This window comes from Nasonia vitripennis, chromosome 2 (assembly GCF_009193385.2).
Source record: "Nasonia vitripennis strain AsymCx chromosome 2, Nvit_psr_1.1, whole genome shotgun sequence".
In the NCBI taxonomy this organism is placed as follows: Eukaryota; Metazoa; Arthropoda; class Insecta; order Hymenoptera; family Pteromalidae; genus Nasonia; species Nasonia vitripennis.
In genome coordinates, this window is record NC_045758.1 from 5052637 (window position 1) to 5074481 (window position 21845).

Consider the following 21845-nt stretch of genomic DNA (forward strand, 5'->3'; position numbering starts at 1 on the left):
GCCCCCCCCCCTCCCCCACATCAGCTGGCCTGGTATCATGGCAGTAACTCAGTAAGTATTACATTTGCGGAATGCAGATGCACAGTCGTGCGAGACATGCGCGCGTTCAGTCATCACTTTCACGGATCCTAACCTCTACATTTTACCTTAATTGACTATTGTTTGTGCAACATTGTACCCGCGGTATTAAACGAAATTTATATTATTTATAAAAATGGCTGATGACGGAGAAACTATAATATCCTCGGAGGAAGACTTGATTATCGTTCACAAGAAAGAACGAAAAGAACTGCAAGGTATGCCTTTGAAGTTGTCAAAGTTAAGATGCTTGATGTCATTTACCAACAGGTATTATAACGATTTATTATATTTTAGCGAGAATTCAGGTACTCAAGAAATCTATATGTAAAGGAGACAAGAAGAAGAAAAAAGAAATCACTGAGGAAATAGTAAAATTGGAGTATGATCTGAATAAGAAGCAAGATGAAGAGATGGCAAGATTCAAATTATCGCATATGAGCATTGACAAAACTGATGCTGAAATAGAAGGTTCACCGGTTGATGAAAATAGTACACCTGTTAATGAACAAAATAATCAGGAGGAACCTAAGAGTGCAGGTAGAGTTTCTAAAGCCCAAAAGAGAAGAGAGAAGAAAGAGACTGCAGAGAGGGAGAGGAACCAAAGAATAATTGAACAAGAGGCTTTGAACGTACACGGAAAAAGAAATCTTGAGATACAAGCAATAAAAAACATTTTAGTAAAGAGGGATTTGATGATACATGAAATACCTAGTGACGGACACTGGTAAAGTGATTTTTTTTATTATAAATATAAGCAATGTTTTGTTAAAGACTAATTTATTCCTTGAACATTTGCAGCCTCTATAATGCTGTTGCTCATCAGTTGAAAGTAATAGGAAATACACCAACTTTAGATCTCAATGATCTTAGAAGACAGACTGCCATATACTTAAGAGAAAATACAGATAACTTTTTACCCTTCATTGATAATCCAGACTCAGATGAGCTGTTGTCAATTGAACAGTACGAAAAATATTGTGATAATGTAGCTGAGACTAGTACTTGGGGTGGAGCCATTGAGGTATGTATATGATGACTGATACAGAGTTAATGATATCCTAAGAATTTCCTAAATAAAAATATTTTTACAGCTGCAAGTACTGTCATGTGTTCTCAAATGTCCTATAGAAGTAATTCAGGCCAGCGGTGTTCCCTACTTAGTAGGTGCTGAATTTGAGCCAACTAGGAAACTTATTCTAACATACCATCGACATATGTATCAGTTAGGAGCGCATTATAATTCAGTTACCAAGTATTTAGAAAAATCAGATAGTTGATCTAACTGCCAATTTTTTTCTTTCAAGAAAATAAGTGCTAGCCTACTGCACAACTCAAACAAAAGTTCAACAATTTTGATAATTACCAAAAGGCGTGATTGATTAGATTAATTATACAACAACTTGTGTACAAATCAATTTTAAAACAATTATTTTTCACAGATGCATATTAAACTTTATTGGTGTTAGGAGATCTTATAAAATTTTTAATCTACTGCATTGATGAAAAATAATTTATTATGAAATGTATTTTTAATTCTCATAATTAAATTACAAATATGTTTCAAGTCTTTGTCTTTACTTTATCTCTAAGAATCAGACAGAGAAATATAAAAACAATTTTTTTGATAAATTATTTTTATTCACTTTTTAACGAAAATCCTTCCTTGAATTTTACTTTTTTTCTGGCTGATGATTTACAGCAGCAGTTTCTTCTGTTGCCTCTTTGTTTTTATTCGGATCATCTGGCTTCATGGCAGGGAAGAACAGTACCTCCTGCAAAGATAGTACATTAGTATCAGCACATCGTGTAAAATTCGTCAAAAGGCGTGTATATGTGTCTTACCTTGATATTATTCGAATCCGTAAGGAACATCGTGAGACGGTCGATTCCGATACCCCATCCAGCAGTCGGAGGTAATCCATATTCAAGAGCAGTGCAGAAGTTCTCGTCGATTAATTGTGCTTCGTCATCACCGGCTGCTTTGTCTTTGGCTTGCTGTTCAAACCTGAAATTGCCATATTTGCGTAATTTTATAAGCTCTTTAAAAATCAATAAACTTTCTCGCAAAATAACTGATCGTTTTACCTTTCTCTTTGAACGAACGGATCATTCAACTCAGTGTAAGCATTGCAGATTTCTTTTTTCATTACGAAAAGCTCGAAACGTTCCGTAAGACCAGCTTCAGAACGATGCCATTTAGCGAGTGGCGACATGATTTGTGGGTGATCCATGATAAACGTAGGATTGATGCACTTCTCCTCAATGAAGTCTCCGACGAGCTTATCTAATAACCTGGCAGTAGTCTTAGGCGCCGGGCACTCAACTTCGTGCTTTGCGCATAGGTCGATAAGGAACTTGTTGGTCTCGGGAGTGTTAAACTCTGTTGGCTTGGGGAATTTGACATTCAACAGCTCTTCCAGCGTTTTAACCATGGAGACTCGCTTGAACGGCGGAGTAAAGTCGATCTCCACTTCCTCGCCGCCTTCCCCATCTGGGTGATACTTGATTTTGTATGTTCCATGTATGGTCTTGACCATGCCAGAGACCAACTCTTCAGTAATGGACATGAGGTCATTGTAGTCTGCATAGGCCATGTAGAACTCACAGGTCGTGAATTCGGGATTATGCGTCATGTCGATACCCTCGTTCCTGAACTGCCTGCCGACTTCGTACACTCGGTCAATTCCACCAACTACAAGCATCTACAAAAAATGAAAATAATAGAATTAAAACCAGTGCTCGTACAATAATCGAATGATTCTTGCACACAAACATCACCTTGTGATAAAGCTCTGGAGCGATTCTCATGTACAGGTCCATATTCAGGTCGTTGTGATGCGTAACGAAAGGTTTAGCCGTCGCACCACCGGCGATCATGTTCATCATTGGAGTCTCGATTTCTAGGAAACCCAGATCATCGAGGAATTTGCGGAGATAAGAAATAATTTTAGCGCGAACATAGAATTTCTGCCTCACTTTGTCGTTTATGATAAGATCTAAGTAACGCTGCCTAAACCTCGTTTCCTAAAACGTACAGTCATCAGTAATTAATTTTAGTTTTCTCATAATTTCTCATTCATACTTATTGCAAACTCAAATCTACCTTATCTTTCAGTCCAAAGTGTAAGTGTGGAAGCATGTGAAGGCAGGGACTGAGAAGCTTTATGCTTTTTGGCATAATTGAGAATTCTCCCTTTTTGCTCTTGCAGGGGAATCCCTCTACTCCAATAATATCACCACGGCCGATTTTGTCAGTATCTACAACGTATTTCTCCTCATCGTAGTAATGCCTGGCATTGGCCATCACTTGAACTTTAGTTCCTTCTCCCCTGAGGTCAAAGAAGATAAGCTTGGCACCAGCTCTTCTGATAGAGTGCACTCTGCCAGCAATACTGCAAAACTCATTTTCCAGCATCTCACCATCTGCTACCTTATTGCTGTACTTCTCAATGAAGTTTTCCAAGGATATCGACACATGGAATTTGTGTGGGTAGGGGTGGTCATTGTTGGCCTTGAGCCTCTCAATGGCTTGACCTCTAAGCTTAAAATACTCCTGCAAAAAAGAACAAGGTATTATACGTAAATGACAAAAGTACAAGTGTCATCTAGAGTCAAGTTCTACGTACATTAGGGCTAATGTTTTCTTCAGAAATCTCATTTCCAGCCGATTCCTTCTTAGCTTCCTTGACCTCCTCCTTCTTGGCAGCTTCCTTTTCTGCCTTTTCCTTTAATTTTTGCTCCGCTTTTTGCCTCCTCTTGAGCTCACTAAAAATTAAATTGACAAAAAAATCAACTCACTTCTTCAAACCTCATTCGATCAGGTACAAACTAAGAAATTATCAACCAAAAAGAGTACACCCAACTGACAGGCGGTCAAAAACTTTAAAGTTGAAACAAATCAAGACTTTCCATAATAGAGAGTACAACGGACCCCAAAGAAATGTCAGCGAAGAAAAAAGGGATACCATAGATGGAAATGCCAGCGAGATCCAAAAATAGCTAATCCAGTAGAGTGCACTCTTAAGCCATCATACTTATGGTAAGTCGCAAGTATATAATCACACCCCAATTTCAATCCCCCGAAACACGTTCGCTTGATCAGGCGGCTCTCATTTCCCTCTCTCACATGTACAATTAATACTAGATAACACTAGAAATTTTACGCACTGTTTATGCAAAGGCTGGCAGATGGAAATGTGACGCAAGATGCAACGTGTTTCGCAGAACGTTAACGCCGTAGCCGGCAAAGCCCTGTTACAGGCCCTAAGGCTTCGTAGCAGCATCGAGCCTAACATCTTCTCGGCGAAGAGCTCTCACCGGCTGCTTTAGATCGTTCAACGTCAACAGTGATCAGATAAATCAAGTAATGCAACATAGACACGAAGAGAAGAGCAGCTTTAAGGTTATATTTTCCCAGCGTCGCGAAGGCGCAGCTTCTACTCACTTTTTCGACAACTTTTCGCCGGGCGCCGCGCTATCAGCCATCTCGGGGGATACTTTGTAATAACGATGCGATAATCCGACTGTTACAGTCTTTGACGACAGGCCGAACTTCCGGCAGCGTGCGTTGCGTGCCTGCTACTGAGCCGTCGCCGTGCGAGGTAAAGGATCGTCTTGTCGTCCTCGTGGCCGTCTGTTAGCTACTGGTATATATAGTAATCGCACAGCCTGGCTATTTTTTGAGGCGTTTTACGCGATTGGCTTCCCGCCATCTTTAGCAGACGATGCATGCGCCAGACGCGGGCGATTTGAATTGTTGGAGCGCGTGCTTTGTTTCTTATAGGTGCTTTCTTTTTATTTATTTATTTATTTATTTTTGTTTTCAAAAGTTTCACTTCTACTTGGCTGTCACTACGGATTTTGAAAATGGCCCGACGTATCCGCCTGTGACTAGTCGCTATTTTTCACGATAAATTTTTGTAATGGACACATTAGTCGATAAAAATATTTATTTCCTGAACTGTACATATTACACAGTTAAGTATTACAAGTAAATATTCTACTTCTTCCTAGATTGAGAAGGTCTATCAGTTCGCTGCTGCCGCCAGAACTCCTGTCGCGATTTGAGAAAGTTGACGCCTTCCTCTGCGTGCGCTATGATGTGCTGGGCCGATTCCTGATGCGCCGCCTTCAGATCTGAAATCCCACGACAAATCGTATTACATTTCGAGCACAGAATCATCATAAACTCTTATTTTGTCCTCGCTATTTACATAAAAAAGTTATTCTTTAAATTTCCCAAATTCTCGCTCCATATCATCGTACAGTCCGTCTAGCTCCCTTCGGATGAGCCTCTCGCCGTCCGCCACCGGACACAGGAACTTCATGATGCTCAGCCTCTCGAAGAGCCCCTTGACCTTCCTCTTCACAACGGCCCACGTAATCCTCTTCTCCCGTTCAGCGACTCGGTCGACCTTCGTCAGGATCTCGCTCGCCATTTCGTAGAAGGCCAGGATGTTCCTGAGCATGCCGTAGGTCTTGTAAAACGGACAGAACCTGTCGTAGTCCGAGTAGCCGTTCTGCTGGAGGAAGTCATCCGTCAGAATGTTCGCGACGTCCAGGAGGATCTTGTCGGATTCGGAGAGCGATGCTCGTCCGATCAGCTGGACCAGCTCTTGGATTTCCGCTTGACGTTGCAGGATCTCCAGAGCTTTGGTTCGCAGCTCGGTGAATTGAGGGAAGCGAGCGTCGTAGTACCTTCCTAACGAGAGTACAAGAGTATACATATGTAAGATAAGTCAAAGATGTCGCTAGGATCACGCTCAGGATTCACCTAGCGCTCCCAGACATCGGCTGTAGCTCTTCAGCCAGTCGACCGCCGGGAAGTGTTTGCTCTCGGCCAGTCTCTTGTCCAGAGCCCAGAAGGCCTGGACCACTCCGAGAGTCCCATTGGTCACCGGGTCCGAGAAGTCTCCGGCCGGCGGTGAGACAGCTCCGATGATACTGACGGATCCTTCTCTCCTGGGGTTCCCCAGACACCTGACTCTCCCGGCTCTCTCGTAGAAGCTGGCGAGTCTGGCGCCCAGATAAGCTGGGTATCCCGCCTCGGCGGGCATCTCAGCCAAACGCGCGCCGATCTCGCGCAGAGCCTCGGCCCAACGCGAGGTCGAGTCCGCCATGAGGGCGACGTTGTAGCCTTGGTCTCGGAAGTACTCGGCTAGGCTGAGGCCTGTGTAGACCGAAGCTTCCCGGGCTGCCACTGGCATGTTGGACGTGTTGGCCACGAGAGTCGTTCGCTTCATTATCGATTCTCTGATGTGGGACGAGACGACGGAGTAGTTATATATACTCCATACCTATATATACTCCGATATCGTATACCTCACGTCGTCGACCTGGACCTCGAGTCTTCCGAAATCCCTCAGCAGCTCGGCCATTTCGTTACCCCTCTCGCCGCAACCCGCGTACACCACGAGGTCCGAGTTGGAGTACTTGGCTAGAGCCTGCGCCAGAGCTGTCTTGCCACAGCCAAAGGCGCCGGGAAGGGCGACGCTTGCCCCCTGAGCACTGGGAAACAGGGCGTCCAGAATTCGCTGACCGGTCAGCAGAGGCTGTACGCTCTTGAGCTTTTCCGCGCAAGGTCGAGCCTGCCGGACCGGCCAGGTTTGCAGCATCGAGTGATCGCTGAGATTCTCGTCGAAATCCGTTTGGAGGATTATCTCGTCGACGGTGTAGCAGCCGAGAGGTGCCAGGTAAGTCAGCTATACGGTATTTCGATGAATTTACTTTTTTTCTTTTTTCAGCTTTTCATTATACTGCTTCTATATAGCCGTATCATCGCGCACCTTTCCTCGGCAGTTTGGGGCCAGCATGACTTTGTGCCTGATCAGCCTGTTCTCGTAGACGTGACCAACGACGTCTCCGCCGGTGAGACAGGTGCCCTTCCTCAGCTTCATCGGGTGAAACTCCCACAGAGTCGTCCTCGATATGGCCGGCAATCCAACTCCTTTGGGAATGTAGATCGAGCCACACATCTCGTGTATGTCCTTGAGCGGACGCTGGATCCCATCGAAGATCGAACCTAGAAGACCTGGCGCCAATTCGATCGACAAAGGCCGGCCTGTCCTACGAACTGGATCACCGACGGCCAAGCCGCTCGTGTCTTCGTAGACCTGAGTAAAATTTTTTTTAAACATTCTCCTCTGCATTGATCGCACACATGAACTGACTTGAATCGTCGCCGAGTCACCGTTCAGCCGAATTACTTCACCGAGGAGCTTCTCGTGACCGACTTTGACCAGCTCGTACATCGCGCTGCCTCTCATGCGATCGGCTACGATCACCGCTCCGAAGACTCCGTGCACGAAACCGTAATCAGTCTCCAGGTCGTTATCGTCTATCCGCTTCAGCTTCGGCATGATGCCTTTTTTAGTTTCGTATTATCGATTCGGTTTTGCGCAATCAAGGTTATATACTCTGCTCTTGTCACATCACATGCATACAGATATGGAAGGCGATCGATGAACATATCAACAGTTCGCTGCGGGTATCAAGCGACCGATTGCGACGTTCTTCACTTGATTAAAAATGCGGCAAGTGAATTTTAGTTTAAAAAATCGAACGAAAGCTCACCAGGTCGCTTTAGGAAATTCTGCAGGTATCGTTTATCCACGTTCAGCTGACCCAGCAGTTGCAGCTCCTGAGTGCTGGGCCTCTTCACTGGGTGTGCTTTCCGTCTGTGTATCGACGTGGAGCTCTGCTTCGAAGAGATGGTTTTCCTGCTTTCCGTAGACTTGGCTACCGATTTTGTTTCCGATTTTTCCGAGCCCAGAACCGTCATGGGACTGCAAGTCTTCGGCCTGGCCGATGTTCCCTCTTCGAGAAGCTCATCCGTGCGACTGTCGGTTTTTTTCGGTGCCGGTACCGAGTTGCCTAGCATTTACAACGAATAAGTATAGAAAATAACGCGTACATTTAGTTTAATAAAAAAAAAACAACAAAAAAAACATGCATTCTCACTTCCAAGAATATTCTGAATAGCCTCCTTGGCCTTCTGCACACCGAGTCTGAACTGGTCGAACTCGGGCCGGATCTTCATGCCGCGATAGTAGTAGACCAGACTGAGCTCGAAATCGCCGAGGTGGTAGAGAGCCTCGGCTTTGGAGAAAAGCGCCTTGGCGTTGTGCGGATCCTTGGCACGTCCGTGCAGAGCTGCCTCGGCGTCTTCCAGAGCTTTTTGCGGCTCGCCCAACAACAGGTGGCAACGGCTTCGGGCGATCAGGGCGTTCTTGTCGTTTGGACTCAGCTCTAGAGCCTGTTGGATCGGCGAATATTTATGTTAAAAGAGTACTTTGTCTCGGTTGAGTATTCACGAGGAACGTTTTAACTCTCGGCGTAAGAAACGTCAGCCAAGTCGAGCTTTCCTCGTTTCCGCAGCCCGTTACAGTCTAACGAGAATAAAAACGCATATATTCATGCAGAAAAGCAAAAGATTCGTGCTCATACACACAAAAGTAAGGAGAACCCGAACTATACTCGAAACCACCTTGTTAATGCAATTAACAGCAACGTCGACATTGCCGCATCTCAGTTCCCTCATTCCCAGGGCGAGCATAGCGCTGGGCTCGGCCTCCTCGGGTATTTGCAGAGCTTTACTCCTGTCCTGCTTCCTCTTGAGCTTCAGCGACTGCTTGATATCCCTGCTGCCCATGTTGACAGCGGCGGCTCTGTCCTTGTCGGTGTAGACCTCCTCCTGCCTGTGGGCGTCGCTCTTGCGACGTCGGCGTTTTTTCGACTTCTGGAGCTTCATCTCCTCCTGGAGGATCTCCTGGACGCTTTTGCCGTTGTTGTGCAGGCTGCCGACGCGGACGACGGAGCCGCGCTTCTCTCGACTTCGTGACGAGCGACGAGCCTCGGACTCTTGGTAGCCCATTTGCTTGATCGGACCGGCTGCTAAGGATTCCTTTCTGATAGGGGAGATTTTTTTAAAGCCGAGTTTTCGCTGGGTGAGGTGCAGTGGTATATTTATACCTTTTGTGTCTCTCCTCGGCGAAAGTCCTGTGACGGGGTTCGGGCGTCTCGTCGAGGCCGATGCGGACGAAGCTTTGCAGGAAATCGTTGTCGTGGAGGGTTGGTCGGAGAATGTTGGAGACCACTACTGTCGGCGCGTCGGATTTTGACTCGGTGGCTTTTTGGGCTTCCGATTCGGCCATTTTTAGAATGATTTAATAGGTGTAAGGCGACACTTGTTGCTTACGCGAACATAGAATTCCAACTTTGTGGCGAATTTATTGTACGCGAAGCTGGTTTGGAATTTTAGTAGGTCAGCCGTATAGAGCTCGAGCTTGATATCGCTTCTACTTCGTACTTCACTTCGGTTCCACGACTTGGACGATTTTTCGACTTTGACTAAGCTAACAAAGACTCGCAGGAATGTTCTTTGCACTTTGACAGAACTTGCAGAGTATAGAGAAACTTGTAAATAAATTAGCGATCGAGCATGGCGGTATGCGAGGTGAAAGAATGTGTGGATATTATCGACACCTTCCTGGCCGCCTCGCGCAGTGTTTCCTTAGTAACAGTCAACAATGCGTCATATGTACCACCTTTGATTGCGCGCCTCACGACGTATAATTTTCTCACTTTGAATTTGCCCCTAGTTTTTCCAAGGGAAATTGCAATGCTCGAATGAAGCGGTTTCGGTAGATATTCTGAAATACGTTGAGAGTGATGGCGCTCGCTTCGGATGTTGTTCAATTAGTTAGGCACTTATATTGTTGAAGCATAGTTAATTCGATGAAAAATTTACAAAATAAAATATTTGAAAAAATTCGGTTCCCTGTTTCACGAAAAATTGTCGCGTCGAATTCAACGAAGAGAGTTATTCTTATAGTCTTTCGCGCGGATATGGAGCTTTGTTGCGCCGGGCGCAGCCGAGTACTTTGAACCCGACGCGATCACCTTTGTGCCTTGCATTGTTTTATACAGCGCGCGCCGAGCACATACGAGCCTTTTTCTCTTCGAGCTCCGACAACAAAAGCTAACTAAAACTGGTTTTGTTCTACTTTTGTTCAAGTTTTTTTTTTTTTTTTTTTTGGCTTGTATGTTACCGATGCAGTCAAGGCCCTATGCAAAGCTCTCCCACGCGTATGAGTAATACACGGGGAAAAAAAAATGTACCGGAAAGATAACCCAGTTATCTAATGTCTCTATGAAATATTCCGTTTTAGAAGTCATCTTCTTGTCTTGATTTTTAAAACGCAAAACTATTATTTTATTGCTACGTGTAAGAATTATAATCTCAGGGAAAAATTAATAATTGGCCCAAACAAGAAATATAATCTAATCAAGTAAGCGCAAAAATACATGCAATGTATGCGCTTCGTCCGGCCGATCCCAGCTTACACTACTTAAACTGTATATTAATCCTATCTATCCATCCCATAAATTTTTTTAATATACCATCCAACAAATCGAATGAGCAAGGACAACAAATTGCAAAAGTCGATTTCCTGCCATCGACAAAGCTGCACATTACTTACATCGTGCTTCCAATTGAATGCATAGTTATTATATGGTTAGAGAAATGGGAACCGACCTTGTCACTTATTCGTTTACTGCACGAAATGCCTATTATCCTCGTTGCACGGTTATTCCCCAAACAAGAAAAATTACCATCGCTTTGCAAATAAAATCTTTTCGACGATAAATCCGACAACATTTTCAACAACTCGCACACGTGCATCACAAAGAAAAGAGAAAAAGCGGCAAGTAAAAATCGCTCTCTACTTAATTGACGCATGACCGTAAGCGGTAAAGTGCAAGCCTGCACAAAGAAGCAAAAGTGTTCTCTATACACAAAGAGTGCAATTTTAGTCCAATTAACCTTCGTGTAGAGTATCAAAGCTTTGTCGTAGATGCCACTCTTCAAATGACCGGTAGCCTCGTCGACGAGGGTTTTCGTTTCTATTTCCACGGATTTCAGGTTGACCCTCTTTCGGGCGTTCTTCTTTGATGCCATGACTTTGATCACTACGACTACACGCGTAATTGTTGAATTGTATTCAGAAGATCTGAATTTTATACGCGCAAACGAAAACAAGTAGATTAAAAATCGTTGCAGCATCCGATTCACAAAAAATCGTTTTCCACCGTATCTGCACTTTCAGTTACCACAACCACTTGGCCAAGCGTCTCACCGATTCAAATCCATGGATAAAATTTTTCCCAAAACAAAAGAAAAAAACACCAAAAACCATCTCTCTCGGAGCACACTCGATGCGATCGGTCGACGTAGCGGGGCTGCAACTGAGCGACCGGCAGCCGCAGCTCGAAAGCTCGCGGAAATGCGCATGAGCTTCGGAATCGCGTCCCGTGTCTCCGATACCCACTCAAGACTCTTCGTCGTCCTTTTTTCCTCGAGTCGGCCTGTCCGCGTCGCCGATCAACTCTCGGATTATATGTCTGTGTTGTACAGGGCGACGACGGAAATTGCGTGCACAGCCTTTTCGTGCAGCCGCATACCTTATACTACAGTGTCGTGCGCACGTTGGTCGAGAGTAGTATATTGAGACGTGTAGCCTGCGACGGAGTTCATTATTATTCTTTTTTTTTTTTTTTTTTTTTTTTGTATCGGTGTGGAGAACGAGAATTTCGCGAGAAAAAGATAGGCTGAAATTGCGAGTGATCTCTAGTGCGGTTGTTTTGCCGAAATGGGGTTAACGAGTCATGAAGGGGGTGGCGAGGCTACTTGTCCGGTCAGCATCAGTAAAACTTTCGGGCACATACGTGTGCTAATTCTGAAAATACACCCGAGCGCTCGGCAAACTTTTTCCCCCCGGAAAGTTTGTTCGCGAGCTTTTCTCGCGCCGCGCGCGCTTATTTTCGAACGTTCGAAAAATTCGAAACTAGATTTCCGTGCTCGTTTTAAATCTCGAAGTGAGGCATCGTCGACGAAAGGAAAGCCGCGTTATTCTAGATACAATGAAGGCCGATTAAAACAAACAGTTTACGAGGCCAATTACGGAAGCAGTATAGAGAAAAAAGGAACGACCGCACGAAGGGTCGCGAAACGAATTATTATTATGCCTCTCCGCGAGCTGGGGTCTATAAAGATACAAGGAATAACCGAATGTAGTCGCCGGAGCGCAACTCATTACGGGCTTGTTTTTAATGGACAGAGTCACGTAATGCCGTTCGTTGTGTGTTGGACTCTTTGATCGTATTTTCTATCTCAAGTTCGGCTATTTCTCGATGAAATTTATCGTCATCGAAGAGGGAATCGCGAGAGCAGTGCTTGCAAGTATGCGTGTATAATTGGTATGGATTTATTCGAAGAGCTACTTGAATCGATCGCAATGAAATCGAGAGTTCCTCAATGGAATCGAGGGAGCTTTTTACTACACCGAACATAAAATGCATTTAACTTAGAACAACGAAACATTGATAAGATCAAAATTTTTTCAATTTTTATAAAATTAAGTGAACTGAAATTAACGTCTCAAAAAAATTCAAACGCGCGCATTCCCTAATGCCGATTGGTCGTCCCGTCCCACGCGGACCAATCGTTTCCCCGAAAAAAAGCGCGCCTTAACCGCAAGTACCTATCACCCCAAGAAAATCGAACGAAACCACTTCACGCAACACGCGACAGTCAGCTCGTATAAATCAGCAAACGTCGGCTCTCGCCGATTTATATAGTTCCGCACCTTCCGACTAATATCTTTCCAAAATCCGAACATTCCTTTCGCGAGTAAAAACGAGTCAAACGCGCCGCAAGTGTCTCTCTGAAATCCGCGCCCGCGAGTTCTCCGTCCTTGTCGCACATCGGAAGTGGCCCGTGCACCGTTCTCGTTCTTCATTTATCAACAAACGTAAGCTTCGTCGTATCGTCGAACAGTCAACGACTAACCTGTGCAAAGCAACTCCTGGACCCTGGTACACCGGCAGCTCTCATGTCTTCGCGTAGAGGATCGTCGATGACGATAATCCATCCAGGACCTAACCTCCAAAACGGCATATCCGCGAATCTCTCTGGGATCGCGCGCGAAACAGGCCATCTTTAAAAGTCCTCCGCTATATATACAGATATACACACGGCAGCGAGATACCACGGCTCTAGTCAGCCGAGCGCCGGCAACACTGCCCTCCAACATATTCACGTACATCTTCCACCAGTCGCAGTAGCGCGCGCGCGAGACTCCTCCGCTCGCTCACGCCGCCGACATCCGCAAAAGTAACAGCAGCAGCCTAACGAGTCATATACACCTATATGTATACAATATATATATAGGTGTCACACATATACGTACTTTAAAGCTAGCGCGAGAGTGAGTGAGTGCGAGTGATATCTGTGGCGCGCGCGCGCGCGCGGTCTGTACGCACGCGATCACACACTATACACACCAGCAAAAGCTACGACGAATCCTCGAGTCGGCCAGGCCTGGCAGTCGTCGGCGCGCGCCGTGGAGGAGCCTGCTCTCTCGCTCCTTCTTTTATACACATACATACACACACACACACGCGCGCAACACAGCTCCGTTTTGCTCTCGCACTCGATCGACTTGACGTCGTCCACCCGCCCGCCCCCGACGACGACAACCAAGACGTCGAGCATCAGCGCACTGGTGCGAGCTACCTGCTGCACGTAATCCCTGACGACGACGTCTGGCAACGGCTCTACAATGGCGGCAGAGCTCGACCAATTCCAGCAGCTCCTGAACACGCTCCTCAGCACGGACAACGAAGTCCGCACGCAAGCAGAGGTAGGTACCAGCCCAGCTCGACACCTGGACCGTTCCCACTCCTCCTCGGGACATATTGTCACCGCACGAGGTCCCCGCGCGACTTACTCGCGAGCACGTTGCCGTCTCTCGGTGGTGGCGGCGGCGGCGGCGGCGGCGCATGGCATTTTTTCCGCGCGACTCCAGCCCCACCGGACGCTCCGGGTTAACCTGGAAGCATTCGCTACTGGGCGGACGTCTCGAGCCGCTGACATGGTCGTCTTCGTCCAGAAGCAGAGCTCGGACGGGTTACCCAGACTGTCAGTCGGCCGCGCGCGGACGGTCCGCGGGGCCAAAATGGTGGTGCCTCGCGTGTGCGCGCGCGGCCGAGCGGAAGACAGAGACGAAGAAAAGCATATTCAGCGGCGTGCCCCGGGTTTTCCCCCCTGGCTCGCGTATTTATTTATTTATGCGGCCGATGTTGCTTCCGGTCTCGCCCCGTGAATTCCAGAGAGAGAGAGAGAGAGAGAGAGAGAGAGAGAGAGAGAGAGAGAGAGAGCCGTCTGGAAATCGGGTTTAACGCCAGCTCTAATGCCTGCTCTCTGAAGCGATGTTGCTTTTTTCGCACGGACGTTAGGCACTTATAACCTTACGCCGTGTATAGCCTAGAGATACACACATACGCGCGCGATGTCCGGGTTGAGGATTTTTGGCAGCGGGCGCTATTCTCCGCGCGACTTTTTCCTAGCCACGCGCCAGCTGCGCGATATCGCATTTTCCGCGAGAGATTCCACGAGCACGCGCCAAGACTTGACACATTTGCCGCGGTTTTCTAGCAGCGGTGGCTTTATAGCTCGGCTAATAAAGAGCGAGGCATTGTACACGGCTATGTGCGCGAGCTGCCTTCGCCACGCGCGCGCACATAACCTCCAAAGAGTCAACGTGCACGGAGAGACTCGAGAGAGAGAGAGAGAGAGATATACTTATGCCCCGTCTCTGTCTGCTCCGATTTTTTTGTCGACGCGCGCGAGAGCGGCTTTTTTATCCAGTTTTTTCTGCCGATCTATAAGCGTTCGATCTCTTTCTTTCTCTCTCTCTCTCTCTCTCTCTCTCTCTCTCTCTCTCTCTCTCTCTCTCCTACCGGCTTCGTTCTCTGTCTCTCGTTCTGATCCGTGATCTCAAGAGCGCAACGTGTGCCTCGATTAGAGTCGCGAGAGAGAGAGAGAGAGAGAGAGAGGAGGAGGATGTGATGTTGCGACGACCGACGACGTATACCTACCTACTTGCGGTTCTCGAGAGTCACGTCGTGAATTTTTAATCTCGGCGCGTGTTGCACATCGTGTGCAATAATGTCGGGTCGGATCAATTTTTTTTTCTCCTCGCGTATCGTCGGGGCGTTGATTTTTGAACAAGCGGATCGGATTTTTTTCCGGAGCTAGCGGCGATTAGAAGCGGGAAATGCTCACCTCAACCCTTTTTGGAGCTCAGGCTTAAATTGGCCAATTAAATGTACACGTCTAGGCATGAGTCATCTCTCGCGTGTATTCTCGCGCTCCGGATGAGTGATGTCGGAAAAGCACGTTTCTTTTCGCCGCTTTTGTTGTCTTTATGCTCTCTAGCCATTGCCCGCTTTGGCAGAAATATGTCGCTCATGCAATTCCGATTCTATTTTCACGTCTGCTTTATTTTTGGACCCAGGAATTTGACTTTTTATAAAGTGCAAATAGACAGACGGAAATTTCGATTGTGCCTGATGATAGAAGGAGCAACTTTTTTTTCTCACTTTTTTTTACGATAAACAATCGACTTACTATTCCTTGCTGCTAATTATAAGTTTATTGTTAGATTGAGTGAGCTATATTCAAAGATTTACATGTAGGATAAGGAAACAACAAAATTTATAGCCTGCAGTCAATGCTGAATTAATTTTCTCTTTTTACAATTTTAGACTATTCTTTATAATGTAAGATATTAACCAATTGAATTCATTTTCATGTGAGCATTATTCATTCTTTTGATATAGTTGTAGGAAAATCAGCTGATGAAATTTTAGTAAAATATTAAAGTTAAACAACTTGAATCAAATTAAATATTTCAATTTTTGCCTTCTTTAGGAGACGTACAAAAATTTACCAGTGGAGAGCAAAGTACAGTTGCTTCTCCGATTCATATGTGATATCACAGTTGGAGAGGAGCTGCGTGGCATGGCAGCAATTTTACTCCGTAGACTTTTCTCTTCTGAATTCATGGACTTTTACCCAAAAGTAACTTTTCAGCCTTTGATTTTGTCTTGCAAGTAATTAGGAGTATGAACAATGATCTAACTGTAATTTAATCTTCAGATTCCCCCAGAAGGACAAGCTCAATTGAAAGAACAAGTCTTGGTTGCAGTTCAGAATGAACCATCAGCTAGAATCAGACGTAGAATATGTGAAGTAGCTGCTGAATTAGCTAGAAATTTAATTGACGAAGATGGCAACAATCAATGGCCCGAATTCCTTCAGTTCCTATTCCAGTGTGCAAATGGTCCAGTGCCAGCACTCAAAGAAAGTGCTCTTCGCATGTTTACGTAAGTCTTACTGATAAAAAAATGTAAACCAAAAAATAAATCGCCTCTTGATTAATAAAATCTTCAATAATTCTATAGGTGTGTCCCAGGAGTTTTTGGCAATCAGCAACCAAATTACTTAGACTTAATCAAGCAAATGTTGCTACTTTCAGTCAATGATACTTCCAATTATGACGTAAGTTATTATCCATTAAATAAAGCACTAGTTACTGTCTGGAGATCGATACGTAAGTGCGAGGTAGCTTTATCACACTTTGCCACAAAATCTCCAAAGAATAAAGAGCTTTCTGATGACTGTAACTTGTCAAGTGTTAATTTACAGACAGATACGGAGCTTACATTACTCACCTTACAATAAAATAAAAATTTTCATTTTCAATGAAAAATATTTCATGCTAAATTTTCGTTTTTTTAATAGGTTCAATTCCAAGCTGTAAGAGCTGTCTGCGCTTTTATCATGCTTCACGACAAAGAAACCGCCATTCAAAAGCATTTTGCAGAACTTTTGCCCTCAGTAGTGTTAGTAACAGCTCAATCCATAGAGAAGCAAGAAGAAGATTCTTTGCTAAAAGGCATGATCGACCTGGCCGAATCAACACCGAAATTCCTCAGACCACAATTGGAACCGATTATGGAGATGTGCACAAAAGTCTTCTCTAACGAGGATATGGAAGACTCTTGGAGGCAGCTCGCCCTCGAGGTTATCGTGACGCTCGCTGAAACGGCGCCGGCTACGGTGCGCAAGGTCGGAGGAAAGTACATCACTGCTTTAGTGCCATTGATTTTGAAGATGATGACAGATCTAGAGGAAAATGAAGAGTGGAGCTTCTCAGACGAAATTATTGAAGAAGACAACGACAGTAATAACGTAGTGGCTGAAAGTGCTCTGGACAGATTAGCATGCGGTCTTGGCGGAAAAACTATGCTGCCTTTGATCGTTCAGAATATTCCGACCATGTTGAGTAGCACCGATTGGAAATATAGGTAAACACGATAATTTAAACGATTGCGTAACTCGATTTAATTTGAATACCACAGAATAAGTCAACAGTCAAGTTTGCACTGTGAATTTGAAGGTGTTACATCTGTGGTAGAGCAGCTGGTGAATATTAATCATTTATCTTTTTGTTGTATTAACAAATCGATTTTTGGTGTTTTCACTGGAGGTTTCTGAGAGTTGTCTGTGTTATCTACTCACAGTCATAGTTTTTGAAACATACATATCTTTAAATTTAAATCTTTTTGCATTTATTTGATCAATGATTTATGTCTCGCCTTATTTTCATTCAAATTCATTTTGATTACAGGCATGCTGCGCTCATGGCCATATCTGCTGTTGGTGAGGGGTGCCATAAACAAATGGAGGCTATATTACCACAAATAATGGATGGAATCATGCAATACCTGCAAGATCCAGTAAGTTTTAATAACAGGAATTGTATCTACAGTAATAGTAAATGCCATAGACCGAGTCAGCAGTCAATTCACACTTTGAATATGAAGGCGTTACGTCTGTGGCAGATTAATACCATTCAACGTGCTTGACTCTTTTTTGTCGTTTTGATAATGAGATGAAAGTACTTTTAGTGGGAGTTTCTGAGAGTTGGCTGTTGCCTAAATGCATCAGCCATAGTATTGAAACAAACACTTTTATTGGAGTAAATTAAAAAAATGACTTCTCGCGAATGTTAAAATAGTTTATTACATTGAGCTTTTTCTGTTCTCAGCATCCCAGAGTCAGATACGCGGCTTGCAATGCTGTCGGTCAAATGTCCACTGATTTTGCGCCAACATTCGAAAAGAAATTCCACGATGTTGTGATTCCGGGACTGTTGCTTGTTTTGGATGATAATGCAAACCCCCGAGTTCAGGCACACGCTGGAGCAGCTCTTGTCAATTTCAGTGAAGATTGTGCCAAGAGCATTCTCATGCCATACTTGGATGCTATCATGGGCAAACTCGAGTCCATCCTGACCAAAAAATTCCAGGAATTAGTAGAGAAGGGCACAAAGCTCGTACTCGAGCAGGTCGTCACAACCATTGCTAGCGTTGCTGACACGTGCGAGGAGCAGTTTGTGAAATATTACGACAGACTTATGCCATGCCTCAAGTATATCATTACGAACGCAACTCAGCAAGAGCACAAGTTGTTGCGCGGCAAAACCATCGAGTGCGTCAGTCTAATTGGTTTAGCCGTGGGTACTGAAAAGGTACATATCATTTTTTATCATTATTATGATTATTATCATATAAATAAAATGGGCGATAACCGAGTTAATTTTCTAAACTAGTTCTTCGGAGATGCGCAAGCAGTGATGGAGTTGCTGCTCAAATCGCACACAGCTCTGCCAGAAGACGATCCACAGCTCAGTTATATGATATCTGCTTGGGCCCGACTTTGCAAAGTTCTTGGTAATTGATTGGCAAACAAATTTATCAAAAATTTAACGAACCGTTCATTATGAAAATCGTTTTCTCAACAGGAAAGCATTTCGAGCCATACTTACCGTTAGTAATGGGCACGGTCATGCAGACCGCCGCCATGAAGCCAGAAGTCGCGCTTCTGGACAACGAGGATATGCAGGATGTAGAGAGTGACGTTGACTGGCAGTTCGTGTCGCTCGGAGAACAACAGAATTTCGGAATCAAGACGGCCGGTCTTGAGGACAAAGCTTCTGCCTGTGAAATGTTAGTGTGCTACGCTAGAGAGCTGAAAGAAGGGTTCGCTGACTATGCTGAAGACGTAGTGCGACTCATGGTCCCCATGCTGAAGTTCTACTTCCACGACGGTGTGCGGACGGCCGCGGCTGAGAGCTTGCCGTGTTTGTTAGAATGTGCCAAAATCAAAGGTAAATTATTTACGGTGACATAATCGACTAGAAAAAAATATCACAGAATAAGTCAACAGTCAAGTTTGCTCTATGGATTTGAAGGTGTTACATCTGTGGTAGAGCAACTAGCGAACTTTAATCTTTCATCTTTTTGTTGTTTTAACGAATTGGTATTAGACGGTTCGCTAGAAGTTCCTGAGAGTTGTCTGTGTTGAAAGCTCACAGTCATAGTTTTTGGAACATACACTTCAATAAATTGTAAAATAATTTTTCAAATAGTTATCATTTAATCGTTTTTAAAAAAAAAACAAATTAAATTTTAGGCCCACAGTATTTGGAAGGTATGTGGAACTACATCTGCCCAGATCTACTAAAAGCCATAGATACCGAACCAGAAGCTGATGTATTGTTGGAGTTATTATATTCTTTGGCAAAATGTATCGAGACCTTGGGGGCTGGATGTCTAAATCCTCAGTCAATGACAGAACTATTGCGAATCCTTGACAAACTTTTGAACGAACACTTTGAAAAGGCTGTTGCCCGATCAGAGAAGAGGAAAGACGAAGATTATGACGATGTCGTTGAAGAACAGCTCGCCGACGAAGACAACGAAGACCTTTACACACTGAGCAAGATAGCCGACATATTCCACGCCCTCTTTATCACTTACAAATCTTCATTTTTCCCATACTTCGACCAGATCGTTGGTCACTTTGCCAAGCTTCTCGCGCCTGACAGGCCGTGGTCGGATCATCAGTGGGCTCTGTGCGTCTTTGATGACGTTATCGAGTACGGTGGCCCAGATTGCGCCAAATATCAAGAGTTCTTCCTGCGACCTATGATTCAATACGTCGCGGATAAATCGGGCGAGGTCAGGCAAGCTGCTGCTTACGGCTGCGGAGTTCTCGGCCAGTACGGTGGTGAAGCATTCGCACAGGCTTGCGCCGAAGCTCTACCAAGGCTAATGGAGGTGATCAACGACCCGGAATCGAAAGCGTCGGAGAACCTCAACCCAACAGAGAATGCTATTTCGGCAGTGACGAAAATACTTAAATATAATAACAAAGCTATCAACGTTGATGAAATTCTTCCACATTGGTAAGTTGGAAGTCATTCAGTCTATTCAGATTTTCATGCGAATGAGCTATAACGCAAGCAGCAGCATAACGAAATCTGTCCTATTCACAGGTTGTCCTGGCTACCAGTCGTCGAAGATGAAGATGAAGCACCACACGTATATGGATATTTATGCGATTTGATAGAAGCTAATCACCCAATAATATTAGGCCCGAATAACGCGAATTTACCCAGACTTATCAGTTTCTTTGCCGAAGCATTCAACAAAGACGTAATATCCTCCGACAATCCTGTCCTGCCCAGGATTCTTAGTATCGTTAGGCAAATTCAGGTAACTATCGCAGTCATCGATACTCAACGTCCACCGCTTTCTAATTATTCGACAATGAAATGATGTAATATCATTATACTTTTGATTTGTTTTCAGAGCAACGAGTCCATGTTTCAAGCGTGTATAGCTGTCTTATCTTCGGAACAACAGTTGGCATTGCACGAAGCCCTCAGCGCGCAATCCGGAAATTAATAAGAGCCTTCGCTAAGAAAAATCTATTGATTTTTAACGTCATAACTGAGAAAAAACTAAACAAAAATATCTGCATTTTTCTGACGCTAAACCACGGGAAAATCACTGATGCAACGTAGGTAAATAGAACCTACCTACCCGAAAAGCAAATGAAAAGTAAGAGTTTTACGCCTCCCACAGCCTAACACTAGCATACAGAGAAAAAACACAGGTGTAATCGACTGTTTTGCTTATTATACTGTTATTGTTGATTAAATATTTTCCTCCACCGTGTGGCAAAAAAGGTTTTCTTCCGGAACCAACAGATTTGTCGTATACAAGCAGGAAATCGTAAATTCACTATCTATCGTCTCGTAAATTACGCCAGTTTGTAACGGAAATGAATTCTTATTCACTTTGAATAAGTTCGCAATGACGAAATGACTATTTTTGTAACTTGCGTTATTAAATATTTAATTCTCTGAAGAACCGTTATTTTTTTTAGAAAAATAGAAAGGAGGAAAAACAGAAGTATGGAATAGTTAAATGCTTCTACAAGATTTTTTATAGACTCTCTTTGTGTGTTGCCCGCTACTGACTACTGAACAGAAGTTCTGAAAAAAAAACGAAAATTGTGTATAAGTTATGGTACATTTTTATAGATACATTTTTGTTTTCACACGAGAATCATTGCTTGTTTTTTAACGAAGCTACAATCCCACGACGTTTTTCGTCAATGCGAGCTTATCGATTTCTCGTATGAGTATGAAAAATACAAGTTAACTCGCATATTGGTCAGCTCGATTGTAATTGCCTTCGTGAATGAATTAAGTTGCGAGGAAGTAAATAAAATAGACTGGAAGCCACCAACTCATTACCGTCGCTCTGACGGCATGACATTGTGATTTAGATATTTTATTATTAAATTTAGGTACAATAAATGTTATTTAATGATAATAACTATAGATTGCAGTGTTACAAGGAGTTTCTTGGCGGAGAGTCGCGTTAAGAGCACCTTTGGAGCGACCTTCGTAATAATGTTTTAAAAAATAAGAAAAATGAGAGGAAAAAACTTGCAATGTCTCGATAATCCAGTGCACCTTTGATGGTTCTCATCGCATCGA

General features: G+C 44.3%; 4 protein-coding genes and 1 non-coding gene across 7 annotated transcripts; 3 read left to right on the forward strand and 2 right to left on the reverse strand.

Annotated features, from left to right (window-relative positions):
• The first annotated feature begins 22 nt into the window (after positions 1 to 22).
• Positions 23 to 1710, forward strand: LOC100121737 (deubiquitinase OTUD6B). Its single transcript, XM_001605297.6, has 4 exons — positions 23 to 296; positions 376 to 805; positions 880 to 1102; positions 1173 to 1710. Exons 1-4 carry the CDS (start codon positions 215 to 217, stop codon positions 1356 to 1358), a joined length of 921 nt encoding a protein of 306 aa, XP_001605347.1. The 5' UTR covers positions 23 to 214; the 3' UTR covers positions 1359 to 1710.
• Positions 1578 to 4726, reverse strand: LOC100114247 (lysine--tRNA ligase). Of its 3 annotated transcripts, none has more exons than XM_032596971.1 (8): positions 4526 to 4706; positions 4249 to 4401; positions 3708 to 3846; positions 3185 to 3634; positions 2860 to 3105; positions 2167 to 2783; positions 1924 to 2086; positions 1578 to 1853 (listed from the first exon to the last, which is right to left on the reverse strand). In XM_032596971.1, the coding sequence occupies exons 2-8, from the start codon at positions 4374 to 4376 to the stop codon at positions 1752 to 1754; spliced, it is 1845 nt and encodes a 614-aa protein (XP_032452862.1). In that variant the 5' UTR covers positions 4377 to 4401; positions 4526 to 4706; the 3' UTR covers positions 1578 to 1751. The 3 variants fall into 3 exon arrangements, with proteins under 3 accessions (XP_032452862.1, XP_016838168.1, XP_001607568.1); XM_016982679.3 differs by having other exon boundaries at positions 4249 to 4404; positions 4526 to 4699; XM_001607518.6 differs by lacking the exon at positions 4249 to 4401 and having other exon boundaries at positions 4526 to 4726.
• LOC100121759 (V-type proton ATPase catalytic subunit A-like) lies at positions 4614 to 11627 on the reverse strand. The gene is made up of 10 exons (XM_016983181.3): positions 9052 to 11627; positions 8567 to 8987; positions 8041 to 8335; positions 7654 to 7953; positions 7251 to 7444; positions 6867 to 7193; positions 6403 to 6782; positions 5855 to 6333; positions 5295 to 5782; positions 4614 to 5217 (listed from the first exon to the last, which is right to left on the reverse strand). The coding sequence occupies exons 1-9, from the start codon at positions 9231 to 9233 to the stop codon at positions 5304 to 5306; spliced, it is 3057 nt and encodes a 1018-aa protein (XP_016838670.1). The 5' UTR covers positions 9234 to 11627; the 3' UTR covers positions 4614 to 5217; positions 5295 to 5303.
• Positions 11628 to 12704: 1077 nt separating this feature from the next.
• Positions 12705 to 21688, forward strand: LOC100114314 (importin-5). The gene is made up of 12 exons (XM_001607540.6): positions 12705 to 13784; positions 15857 to 16006; positions 16085 to 16311; positions 16390 to 16486; positions 16730 to 17295; positions 17619 to 17727; positions 18039 to 18521; positions 18603 to 18723; positions 18795 to 19160; positions 19466 to 20240; positions 20331 to 20550; positions 20647 to 21688. The coding sequence occupies exons 1-12, from the start codon at positions 13704 to 13706 to the stop codon at positions 20740 to 20742; spliced, it is 3291 nt and encodes a 1096-aa protein (XP_001607590.1). The 5' UTR covers positions 12705 to 13703; the 3' UTR covers positions 20743 to 21688.
• Positions 16525 to 16654, forward strand: LOC116416219. Its single transcript, XR_004226737.1, has one exon.
• Positions 21689 to 21845: the final 157 nt, after the last annotated feature.

Bases quoted from the DNA above. Each gene is read 5' to 3' on its own strand.
- LOC100121737 (XM_001605297.6), top strand. From the start codon at position 215: ATGGCTGATGACGGAGAAACTATAATATCCTCGGAGGAAGACTTGATT. The intron at 297-375 runs GTATGCCTTTGA...ATTATATTTTAG, and splicing joins AGAACGAAAAGAACTGCAAG to CGAGAATTCAGGTACTCAAG. The intron at 806-879 runs GTAAAGTGATTT...GAACATTTGCAG, and splicing joins ATACCTAGTGACGGACACTG to CCTCTATAATGCTGTTGCTC.
- LOC100114247 (XM_032596971.1), bottom strand. From the start codon at position 4,376: ATGTTAGGCTCGATGCTGCTACGAAGCCTTAGGGCCTGTAACAGGGCT. The intron at 3,635-3,707 runs GTACGTAGAACT...TCTTTTTTGCAG, and splicing joins AAGAAAACATTAGCCCTAAT to GAGTATTTTAAGCTTAGAGG. The intron at 2,087-2,166 runs GTAAAACGATCA...TGGCAATTTCAG, and splicing joins CCGTTCGTTCAAAGAGAAAG to GTTTGAACAGCAAGCCAAAG.
- LOC100121759 (XM_016983181.3), bottom strand. From the start codon at position 9,233: ATGGCCGAATCGGAAGCCCAAAAAGCCACCGAGTCAAAATCCGACGCG. The intron at 6,783-6,866 runs GTGCGCGATGAT...AATACCGTATAG, and splicing joins CCCCAAACTGCCGAGGAAAG to CTGACTTACCTGGCACCTCT. The intron at 6,334-6,402 runs GTATACGATATC...GTCCCACATCAG, and splicing joins GTCCAGGTCGACGACGTGAG to AGAATCGATAATGAAGCGAA.
- LOC100114314 (XM_001607540.6), top strand. From the start codon at position 13,704: ATGGCGGCAGAGCTCGACCAATTCCAGCAGCTCCTGAACACGCTCCTC. The intron at 17,296-17,618 runs GTAAACACGATA...TTTTGATTACAG, and splicing joins AGCACCGATTGGAAATATAG to GCATGCTGCGCTCATGGCCA. The intron at 18,724-18,794 runs GTAATTGATTGG...TTTTCTCAACAG, and splicing joins CCGACTTTGCAAAGTTCTTG to GAAAGCATTTCGAGCCATAC.